General features: G+C 46.1%; 1 protein-coding gene and 1 long non-coding RNA gene across 2 annotated transcripts in view; both read left to right on the forward strand.

Annotated features, from left to right (window-relative positions):
• Nucleotides 1-12,145, forward strand: part of PAPPA (pappalysin 1) — a 263,068-nt gene that overhangs the window by 46,596 nt on the left and 204,327 nt on the right. Inside the window, exon 4 of the mRNA XM_040238522.1 lies at nt 9,950-10,095. Coding sequence (XP_040094456.1) covers nt 9,950-10,095 — 146 coding nt within the window. The remainder of the gene's footprint in view (nt 1-9,949; nt 10,096-12,145) is intronic.
• Nucleotides 5,981-6,312, forward strand: LOC120864617. Its single transcript, XR_005721205.1, has 2 exons — nt 5,981-6,134; nt 6,168-6,312. It is a non-coding gene; the product is annotated as an uncharacterized LOC120864617 (long non-coding RNA).

Raw genomic sequence — 12,145 nt, forward strand, 5'->3', positions numbered from 1 at the left:
ATTTCTGCAAGCCACTGCCGATGCCTTTACTTTCATCCCTCTTCCAGTCCATCTTCCACATTCCTCCAGAAAGCTCTTTGGAAAACATGAACCAGATTGCTTTGTTCTCTTCCATAAAAGTCTGCCAGGGTCTGCTTAAAGCTTGCAGAACCTTGCCCATCCTCCACAGCCTGGTGTACAAGGCCCTTCCTGATATGGCCATTGCTGACCCCGCCAGCTGCCTCTTGTGAAATCACTCCCATGGTCCCAGCTTTGAAACCAGAGGACTTGCTGTGTCCTCTTCTTCTTATGTGTTTCCAGGCGCCTTTTGCTCTGTCTCCCACACTTGGTCCAAGGTTGTGAAAACCACAATGGTATCTCCCCCCCCACCTTCACCTGGGTAAATGCCATCCCTCTGTTCTTCCATCACACTCAGCACTCGCTCTTTCGTAACACTTATCAGAGGCAAAGGTAAGAGACCAATGGTCAGAGTGTGTGGGATCCAGGAGACTACAGGTTGTACTGTGTGACTTACATCCTGTGAGTGCAAAGGAGGGTCTTGGGAAAGTGGTGTCCCCCAACACTGAACCCTAGTTTCTTCCCCTGCAAGTCTGGGAATACTCATACTTCACACATAAGGTTTTTGTAAAGCTTCAAAGAGACAATTTAAAAAAGGACTTAAGCAGTGCCAGTGTGTATAATAGTAAACTCCCCCAAATGGTAGGTTTTATTAGTATTATCACATCGTGTTGCGATCATCTGATAATTTGTCCTGCTTCGTTCATAAAACCGCTAGTTCTTTGACAGAGGAAAGTGTTTCTCATTCATATTTTATGCCCAACTTCTAGCTTAAAGTATAGTATATGATATAATCTCAATAAGCATTGGCGAATGAAAGAGAAAAAAAATGAATCATATGCAAGGAGAAAGGAAGTTAAGCAGGAAAGAATGAAGGCAGGCAGACCGGAAGGGAGGGAGGCTAAAGGATAGATAATGAAAGAATGACTCATTCAATAAAAGAATTTAAAAAATGATCAATTTTCAATTGATCTTTGATTGCTGCTGTTGCATTTTTCTTAGATTGCATGTCAAGCTTCCATATAAGAGTTATTATCTTTGAAACCAATCATTCAGGATTCTGAGAATTTAAATCAACTCTTCAAGTGTTTTCTCTTTACCTCTTCTCACACACAAGAGGGGCAGATTTAGGCATTTCTGACAATGAAACTGAGCAGGAGAATCAAGTCCAGATCATTAGGCCCCTTGGGGTAAAAGTACAACATCCAGGTTTTAGAACTGGTCACAGTTTGGAGAAAGCTTGTTATTTGGAACAAGGATATGGATGCAATAAACATTCTGAGGTTTATCTTGTTTTAATGACTTGCGTTGAGTGGCTTTGATCTTTATATTTGATAATCGCTTTCAAATGGTCTGGTGTGTTCTAAAAGTGGAGGAGTGCCTCACGGACTTGAGATCTTCCATGGGAATGACAGGCTGCAATCAGAATTTGGAAATGGGCAGTGTTATAGGACTTTTTCTGTGAGTTGTAGAAATGGGGCAGCTGCCTATGAGGAAGATAAACACATAGGTCCAGTGATGGAACCAGGGTACACTGATGGAAAGGAGACACGATAAACATTGGGATCCAAGACCAGTTTCCTCTAGATCCATAGTGATGGTGGTGGTGTAATTAATAAGTCCTACCCAGTTCTTGAGATCCCATGGACTATAGCCTGCCAGGCTCCTCTGTTCATGGGATTTCCCAGGCAAGAATACTGGAGTGGGTTCCTTCTCCAGTGGATCTTCCTGACCCAGGGATTGAACCTGTGGCTCCTGCCTTATGGGCAGTCTCCTGCATGGCAGGCAGATGCTTTAACACTGAGCTACCAGGGAAGCCCCTTAGCTCCATGAGCGAGTTAAATAAAGTTGCACATCTAAGGGCCTTTTCATGAGTAGAGCAGTCTTTTAGGGACTTTCTTGTGTATTACCCCTTTGGATTTTTATATTCCCATTTCTAAGTTGAATTTTAAAACCCCCATTTTACAGATAGGGAAACTGAGGTTCAGAGAGATTGAGTCCCTTCTCCAAGGTCACAGGGTCACTTGCTAGAAGAGGGAGGATTTGAACCGTATTCTATCTCTGTCTTAAAATATGGCTTTTTTTTAAAAGAAAAATAAGGCCAGGGATGACAGTAGTTAGGTAGGTCTTGGTGTATAATGCCAGAAGAAAATAGTGAATACAAAAAGAAACTAGTGAATACGTATGTATGACTTTGCCATATGTATACCCCACTGTCATATTATTGCATGAAGAATAGATTTAAGTCCCGAACATTTCTATCTAGAAATCCATCCGAGAACATTTAATCATGTAATTAACAGAGTTTTACTGTGTAAGACTGTTCTCTACATAGGCTTCAGGAGAATAAAGATCTAAGGTATTCTATTTAAATGTTGTTGCTGTTGTTCAGTCGCTAAGTTGTGTCCGATTCTTTGTGACCCCATGGACTACAGAATGCCAGTCTTCCCTGTCCTTCACTAGTTCCCAGAGTTTGCTCAAATTGTGTCCATTGAGTGGGTAAACACTATGCTGTCATATTTAAAGAAATTTCACTGTAAAAAAAAGATGAGTTTTTCTGTAGCACTCTGCTGTGCTTCCCCTTAACGTTGAAAGAGCCTCTAGCTTGGAAATAGCCCATTCTCAGCCAGGAGCAGCTCAGACAAACCCTCTTCAAATGGACAGTATTTACAGGTGGGCAGCACCATTCCCGTAACCTGCCTGTGCCCATCAAGGGGCCAGGGAGCAGGACTTTGGCTTGGCAGTCCTCAAAGAGCTCAGCCATCACTTCTGCGGTGGGGAGTCCATTTGCTTTGAGTGGTAATAGAGACACAGTCTTGACCTGAGCTCACTGTACCTTGCCTCTGACCATCTTGAAAATAGGGAAGCTAGTGCCATATAGTCTAGAGCTGGAAAAACTCGATGCTTTCATGACTCCATTGGAGGGATTGTTGTTGTTGTTGTTGTGCATTTTGAACGCAGTTCCCTTTTGCTTCTCATTCAATAAAACAGGCCCTGACAGCCCTCTCATTGAGATTATTACCGAGTTGTACCATCTCAGGCCAGTGCATTTAGGAAATATGTTGTTGGCACTCACGAGCGAGTGAGATGCATAAAGAAAATATTCTAATGACAGTTGAGTTGAGAGAGCTTTGATCTCCCTCCAGGGCTGCTCTCATGGCTTTGAAATGTAGTTCTGGCAGAAGGGTAAAAGCCATGAGAACGCCTTGGCTGGGCCCCATCCTGAAACTGACATTCCAGGGGACCCACAGCCCTCACAGGAGGAGCCAGGTACAAGGGCTGCGCAGGAAGAAAAGAGACACCAAGACACCTCTCTTGACAGGCAGTCGGGAGAGGCTCTGAGGGAGAAGGGACTTTCCAACTTAGCCCAGCATTTCCCAAGCTTGGTTGGTTGTGCTGTTATTTGATTTTTGGCAAGGGCAGCGGTAGGGTGGGGGAAAAAGGATTATGGTCAAATGTGTTTGGGAATACTTCATACGCTCTCTGTCTTACTCCCATTTTGTATATTAAAGGCTCTGAAAATTCTTGCAATTAAAAAAATATATGTATTGAACCTTGTTTAACAGAGCATGTCCTAAAGCCATCTGACTTGGAAACTCTTTTTTTCCTTTAAATATGCCTCTTCTTCTTGTGGATTTAGCCTTCCATAGACCTCAATTTGGAAAATGCTGGTAGTTCACAAGCTCACTGAATAGATGGGGACTCAGAGCTGCAACCTAGGCAGCTGAGCATAGTGGGAATGGGCCAGAAATCCAGGCAATCAGGTTCTGCACAGGGGTGTGCAGCTGAAATGGAGAGTGGATGCTACAATCCTCCCCACGCTTAACTCTCCACACTGTGCCCCCTTGCAAGGAACTATGCTCCTCCCGCCTCAAAGGGAGAGGTGACTTTATTTGTTGGTACAAAAATGCTATCATACATACGCTAGTGACTAGAGGCCTTCCACTCCTTACTTGATTGGGCAAGTCACTGCACTTCCCTAACTCCTGGACTTCCTCATCATGTTGTGAAGTTACACCGTTTACGAGTGTATGTGTATATGTGTGTGCTCAGGCACTTAGTTTTGTCTGCCTCTTTGCGACTCCATGGACTGCAGCCCACCAGGCTCCTCTGTTCATGGAATTCTCCAGGCAAGAATACTGGAGCGGGTAGCTATTTCCTCCTCCAGGAGATCTTCCCGACCCAGGGTTGGAAACTGCAGCTTTTGCATTTCTTGTGTTGGCAGGCAGATTCTTTACCACTGCACCATCTGGGAAGCTTACAAGCTGCTGCTGCTAAGTCGCTTCAGTCGTGTCCGACTCTGTGCGACCCCATAGACGGCAGCCCACCAGGCTCCCCCGTCCCTGGGATTCTCCAGGCAAGAACACTGGAGTGGGTTGCCATTTCCTTCTCCAATGCATGAAAGTGAAAAGTGAAAGTGAAGTCGCTCAGTCGTGTTTGACTCTTCGCGACCCCATGGACTGCAGCCTACCAGGCTCCTCCGTCCATGGGATTTTCCAGGCAAGAGTAATGGAGTGGGGTGCCATCGCCTTCTCCGAAGGTTACAAGAGAGGTGCTCAAAAGTTGCCAACCAGAGAGAGCTCTGCATCTTGGAGGAAAGGTGTAGGTGATTCAGAGAGGATAAAGACGCAGTTATAAGTTTGAAGCTTATTGCAGACTGATGGAAAGTACAGCGACAATAATCCTGAGCAGGATAATAGAAACTAGAATCAAAATTAGGAGCCTCTGAGGAGGGTGAAATCATTTTCAGCTGATTTTGGTGTTGCTAATAATTGTCCTTGTAATTAATATAATAATAACGCAATACAAATAGCCTCGGCTAATCAGTGAGTGCCTTCAAATGTGCCAGGCACTGTGGGAGGAATGTTTTCTTCTGCCTCTAGTCCTGCTGACAGCCCTGAAGGGCGGACATCATCTCCCTGTCTTACAGGGGAGAGTGGTCAGGAGCGGACACATGGCATGTAGTACATGTAAACTGAGCTTAGCAGGGAAGGTAAGAATTTAAGAGGCCAAGATTCAGGGCGAGAGCTTGTAAGGCAGAGAAGAGAGACTGATGGACGTGCTTCAGGAACGGGCATCGCTGGGCAAACCCAGAGGCTCTTGGGATAAGGAAACTGTAAGAACATGAGTGGGAGGTTAGTGGAAAGAAGAAGATTCAATGGTAGGCATGAGACACTGCAGGCTGAGACCAGAGTGACCCCGAGGTGGCTTTTCCCACCAGGAGGAAACAAGAGAAATAATAGGAGACCAGAAAATGCAGGGTGTTGGGCGGAGGTCTGTGCCAGGGTGGTGCTGAGCTGGCTCGGTCCAGCCCTCTGGTAGCCCCATGAGCTAAAGCTGAGACTCAGAGAGGCGAAGCAACTTGCCTGTGGATCCAGATCTACTGTCCAGCCAAGTAGAACCTGCACATAAATTAATAAACACACAGAGTTTGGGATTTAGATGAATTGGGGGGAGGTAATTTCTTTTTTTAAAGAAATTTGGCCAATTTAGAGCATACATAGGGGACCAACCTCCCCGTGGTAACAAAACGGAGAACAAGTGGCCCTCAGCACATCCTTTTCCTCCTCTTAGCACCCATCTCCCTCAACTCTGAGTGGTCCTTCTCAGTGTGACCCCCTGTGCTCTCTCTTCCATCCGTCTGCAAAGGGAGTAAGCAAACCTTTTCTTAAAAATGAACTGTTTTCGGCAGTGCCTAGTCTTCGTTGCTGTGCGCGGGCTTTCTCTAGTTGCGGCAAGTGGGGGCTGCCCTTGGCTGTGGGGGCGGGGCTTCTCTGGCTGCAGGGCGCAGGCGCCAGGTGTGCGGGGCTTCAGCAACTGCGTCTTGTGGACCCTGGAGCGCAGGCTCAGTGGTTGTGGCACGTGGACTTAGTTGCTCCGAGACATCTGGAATCTTCCCGGACCAGGGATCAAACCCGTGTCCCCGGCTCTGACAGGTGGATTCTTACCCACTGTGCCACCAGGGAAGTCCAACAGAGCTTAAAGAGATGGACCAGGAGGAAGTTAAATACACGGGCTCCTGTCCCCAAGATTTTCCCCTGATACTTTTGGGAAACACGCAGCTTGGCTCTGAACAGGTGGGGGGAAACACCCAGCTTGGCTCTGAACAGGTGGGAAGACCTGAGCTAGCAGAAGAAAATCTTTTAGCCACAGAACTATTCTCCTTTGCGTGGGTCCCCCCAAAAATAACTGGAGAGGAAAGGGGCCATCTCTTTAGGGAAACAGGAGCTTCTCAAAGTGTGAAAAACGAAAACTAGAAAAAAAAAAAAACCACAACCATATACAAGCAAGGGAGAGTCTATTTATTTAATATCCCACATATCTGCCTTGAGCCAGGATGAATACCACCCACCGAAAAGATTGGTTTCTGCAATTATAGCAGAATAAACAACCAATTAAAATATCTCCCTGCTCCTGCCCCACCCTTCTCCTCCTCTCCTGAAGCTTTCTCAGCCTGGAGCTGTGGGACAAAGAGGTGACTTTCTCTAATGCCATGTGTGTTCTCTGTGCGAGAGTGCGGTAGATGGAAATAAGCAAATCAATTGAAAAATAATCAATCAGGAAGGGCCGACGCAGGGAAGCCTCGGTGTCTGGTGTTTTCACTCCACTCCCACTTGTTGTTTCCTTTCCCTGTGGCCCTGAGAGGGCCCGGGATTGAGGGTGAGGTTGAGAGAAGAGTTGGACACATGGAGATTTGGACTTGGCCTTGTCAGTATTTATGTGATCTCTGAACCCCTGTTCCTTCATCTGTAGGACCAGGATGAGTACTGGGAATGGCTAAACATTTACCCAGGGTTTCTGCGTGCGAGGTATTATTCTAAGCCCTTTACGCTTCCTTTATTAATGTCCCAGATCCTCAGACCAACTCGATGAGGTGGATACTGTTCGCATCTTTATCTTCTGTATAAAGATTCGGGGACACAGGAAGTTAAGTAAATAACCCAGGGGGACCCAAACATCCAGGGGAAGAGCTGGATTCAAACCCAGGACTTTGGCTTGAGAACAGGTCATCTTACACGCTCTGCCCTGTGGCTTCAGATTCTGCACAGAGGTGAGACAGCAGGTATAGCTAGGACAGGGGCTGGCATATAGCAAGAACTTACTGCGTGTTGTCTTTAATCTTCCTCATTTCTACTCAGATCACAGAGAAGACTCATTCAAACTCCTCATGAGGTTCCTCGGCTCAGAAGCTGAGGGGAGCAGAGGTATAACAGTGAGATTCCGGGTCAATGTCTCAGCTTCTGTCCTCGGAATTACTGGTCAGCTCAGCCTAGACACAGGTGTGACCTCTCCAGGCCTTGCCTGTATCTCCAACACATGTGCAACTTTTTTTTTTTTGGTAATTGAAAAGCTGGAAAAATTATAGTCCCATGACTAATCATGGGCTCTTGATCACACGTGGGGCCGGGAGGGCACTGTAGGTTTCAGACATATTCTCTTCCCCCAGAGTGGAGGCACAGGTTCGTGACCCATAGAAATGCCCCATGAAGCACTGGGCATCTGTTCCTAAACCCAGTGCATTGATAAGGAAGCTGAAGCCTCATAGAAGGGAAGCTGCAGGTGAGACTGGGGCCTCAACGCTTTAGATTCTCTTTTCTCCAATGTAATTCCCCTCCATCCAGATCTCCTGAGTGCTTGCCAAGGGTCAAGCCCTGTGCTGAGAACTGGGTGATAAACAGAGAAGAATTAGGCACATTCCCTGCCCTCAGGGAGCCACAGACAGTGGTAGGTACAGACCAGTGGAGTATTTGGAGCGGCGTGAGTGCACGTGCTCATAGGAGGTGGAGGGGTACAGAGATGGTAGAAGAGACAGAGGTGAGGTGGCAATCAGGGAAGGCTTCCTGGAGGAGTGATGCCAGCACAGACGTTGGACTCGTTCATCAGAGGAGCTGAGTCCTTGAGAGGAGCAGCGTGAGTGAAGGCGCTGAGGATAATGGATGATGGGGGGACGGGGGAGGAAGACGTTGCCGACAGCACACTGTGGGAAACTCAGGGGCGGGAGCAGAGTGATATGAGGCTCAAGGCGAAGACAGGGTCCCACAGGCCCCGCTGGGGCCCTCTGACTTTACTGCTTCGCATGTGGGGAGCTTCTTCTGTGACCCCAGGAAGAAGAGAGAAAGGCGGCATCATTAGTGTTTTGCTGGCCAGGCTCTGTGCCAGCCCCCACCCCCTCCCTCTACCCTCGAGAGGCAGCGTGGTGGAAGAGGGAAGCACTTCCAGCTAGCTGTGTGACCCAAGCAATGTCTGAAGTTACGCGAGCCTCTTTTTCTTCTTCTGGAAAATGGGGATAACAATACCACCTACCTCAGTGTAATGAAGATTAGAGGTGATTATCCATGTGGTGAGAGGCCACAGAGAAGGACCCAGAAAACATTAAAGATCACTGTTGGTCTCTCAGTTGTGCCCGGCTCTTGGTGACCCATGAACTATAGCCTGCCAGGCTCCTCTGTCCATGGGATTCTCCAGGCAGGAATATTGAAGTGGGGTGCCATTCCCTTCTCCAGGGGATCTTCCCAACCCAGGGATTGAACCTGGGTCTCCCAAATTGCAGGCAGATTCTTTACCCTCTGAACCACTAAAGATCATTACTCACTGGCTTTATCTCACCTACTACACCAGGCTGACTGCTTGCTTATTTATGTTTGTTTTAGTTCATTGATTCATTTCTAACTTTACTCTAAAGATGCTTATTGGCTGTTCACAAGTATCCTAAGAGAGAATATGCACGCATGCGTGCTAACTCGCTTCAGTCAGGTCCAACTCTTTGCGACCCCATGGACTGCAGCCCGCCACGCTCTCGTATGCTCCAGGCAGGGATGCTGGAGTCGGTAGTCACGCCCTTCTCCAGGGGATCTTCCTGACCCAGGGATCGAACCCTCATCTCCTGCATTGCAGGCGGGTTCTTTACCACTAGCTCCACCTGAAAGAAGCAAGACAGGGGATAAGATAACTCTCTCTGTGATCTGCTAAATCTGTGACTGGCCCAAAGCTTTATAATTCCTGTTGTGAAGGGAGAGTCGTACTCCACAAGGGAAGTGTTCTTATTTATTAAGCACCTGGGATATGCAAGTCTCTTTCCAAAGACCGTTTCTTTCTCTGTCTGACATGTTTGTTCGGTGTGTGAAAGACCTGACGATGAGAGTGTGCGGAATTAATTCACTTTCCAAATGCATCAGTATATATTCTAGGTTTTTGCAATGATGGCTGCCTCCAATGTGATCTATACCTTGGCCTATTTTATGGACAAAGTAATAAAGGCTTACAGAATGCAGAGTCATCTGTGGGAGGCAGATAGTGCCCCAGTGAAAAGAACATATATTTCCAAGCCAGACAGACTTGACCTTGAAACCCAGTTCTGCAACTCTGGGCAACCTGTTTAATCACTTTGGACCAAACCCCCTTGCCAGATGGGAATAGAGATGCAAAGCAGGCCTCCTAGTGTGGCTTGCGTTTGCCTAATAAATGGTCCAAGGTCCATAGTGAATGAAGTAGAGAAGAAGCCAGGATTAGAATATGTGTGATCTCTTCCATGGTCTCTTCTCGGTCTATATCCGTATTATGTCATCAGTCAATATAGCAGAGCCCCTAGGGACACACTTGTTGCCTTTAGATTGACTGAGGTTCTAAACTGAACGCTGCTATTGTTCATAAGCTAAGAAACCTTCAAGTTTCTCAAACTCACAAGGACATTTTTTTTTTTTTGTCTGTACAATGTGATCACCTCACTTACTGTGTAATATTTTGGGGAAAGTCAATGAGGTCATGTTTATAAAGTGCTTAGCCAGGTGCCTGGCACATGGTGTGACTCAGTTAATCTGGGAGTACCTGTTATTTGAATAGTACCTTTTTTTATGGATGGCAATGACAGCCAAGCTTCTTTTTCCTCTTACAGAGCATACGTGGATGTTAATGAGATGAAGAACATTCTTAGACTGGATGGATCGACGCACCTCAATATCTTCTTTGCAAACTCCTCAGAGGAGGAATTGGCAGGAGTAGCAACTTGGCCGTGGGACAAGGAGGCCCTGATGCACTTAGGTGAGAACTGGAAACTTCTTCAGGAAGAAGTTGGATTGGGACAGGCATACATTGAGTAGTGAAGTAGTCACGATTCTGATGGTGATCCTGGTGGTAATGACAGTGAACAACTTAGTTATTGATCTCTTTTAATATTGCAAAACACTTTAGCATTCCTTATCTGTCAGCCATCAAGTGAGGCTCTGAACAATAACACAATACTATTAATTCTGTTCTAAGTGGAGGAACTAAGATCTGGAGAGTGAATGGGGCCTATCTAAGGTCACACCCAAATCAGGGCCAGAACCACAATTGGAATTTAGGTTTCCAACTCTGTTCACTGGTTGCTTTCTCCTTATACCCCCTGCCTCTTCGTTCATGCAAATATCTTCTCAGCCTAGTAACAACTTTGTGCTGGGCCAGCCAGTGATGGGTTGGCTTGAAAGGAGGAAACAGAGAGTTTGCAAGAACTCCCTGTTCCTCCATGTTCCATCCACCGACACCACCAGGAATTCTTACATTCAAATTATGCATATCTATAAACAAGACATGTGTTTATACAAACCAATCGCCAAAAGTCAGAAATGGCAATGGTTTCTGAACCAGGCCCTGTAAGCAAACACTGTTGTCCTTTAATTTCAATTTTTCCATGTTCTGTACCAGTACTCATCTGTATGTAGATATGCATTTTTTAACTTGTGCGTATCTGAAATCATAGCATAGATGCAAATTTGTTCCTTTTTTTTTTTGCTTAATATTATGCCATCTACTTTTTCCCATGTTGCAACAATCTTCAAAGTAACTTCTCATCCAGTTTTTGTTTTTATTTTTCACTTAACATCACAAGAGAAAAGCCTGTCTCTGAGTTATGTCCAGTTCTCTAAAGACCAGGATTTTTTAATGGCCATGTAAAATGCCATTGGGGGCTCCCCTGGTGGCTCAGGAGATGTAGGCTTGATCCCTGGGTCAGGAAGATCCCCTGAAGAAGGAAATGGCAACCCACTCCAGTATTCTTGCCCGAGAAATCCCATGGACAGAGGAGCCTAGCAGGCTATATATAGTCCATGGGGTTGCAAAACAGTCAGACACAACTTAATGACTAAATACCAACAATATGCCATTGAGTGAGGGCACTACAATTTATTTAGCTCTTTTGCCTGTGTTAGAATGTTCCTATTATTTACACCAGTGAATAGTAATGATTCAATGGATACCTTTTTCTGAGAATGTTAGGGCTCAGCAGAGTGATAGTGCTGGATCTTTCCTCAGGCCTGTCTGATTTTCCAGTGATACAGCCAGAGTCCAATAGCTGCTCTAAATCCACAATATCTTAGAGCTGAGGGACTTTGCAATTTCAAACAATAAAGCTGTGTTGAGTCAACTTCTAGACTATGTTGGCTCCAGAGCACTATCTTCTGCTAGTGGTTTTTAAGAGAGTGAAACCAGTTTGTATGTCTCTGTGTGTGTGTGTGTGTGTGTGTGTGTGCATACACAAATATGTGTGGTTATGTAGAGACAGAGACAGTAAACAGCTGGCAGTTCTCAGCTGGAGGATTTTTATGTTCTGGGAGACATTTGACAAGGTCAAGTGAAATTTCTGGATTTCACAAATGCGGCAATGCTACTGGCATCGAGTGGGTAGAGGCCGGCGATGCCGCTGGATCTCCTGTGGTACCCACGTTAAAGAGTTACCTGGCCTTGAATACCAGCAGTGCTGTTGTTGAGAAACCATGAGATAGATGATGGATGGGTAGACAGACAGACCTAGACAGACAGGGGCTGGGTGAAAGAAAGTGTGCAGCTTAGGCAAGCTGAAGCTGATTAGCTCATATCACATGCCTACATGATGTATGGGAATCTTGCTGGCCCAAAGCCAACATATGGGCTTGTTCTCAGCTATGACTTCACTTCACAGGATGGCCTTAGGCAAGTCTCTTTCCTTCTCCAGGTCTCAATGTCTTCAGATTTTAAGTGAGTAAGTTAGACTAGAGGGCCTCTGAAGACCCTTCTCAGGACTGAAATTCTCTCCTTTTGAAAAACCAACCAAAAGGGTCATGATTAGAGCCTTAGA

The sequence above is a fragment of the Oryx dammah genome, unplaced genomic scaffold (genome assembly GCF_014754425.2).
Source record: "Oryx dammah isolate SB20612 unplaced genomic scaffold, SCBI_Odam_1.1 HiC_scaffold_1, whole genome shotgun sequence".
Taxonomy (NCBI): Eukaryota; Metazoa; Chordata; class Mammalia; order Artiodactyla; family Bovidae; genus Oryx; species Oryx dammah.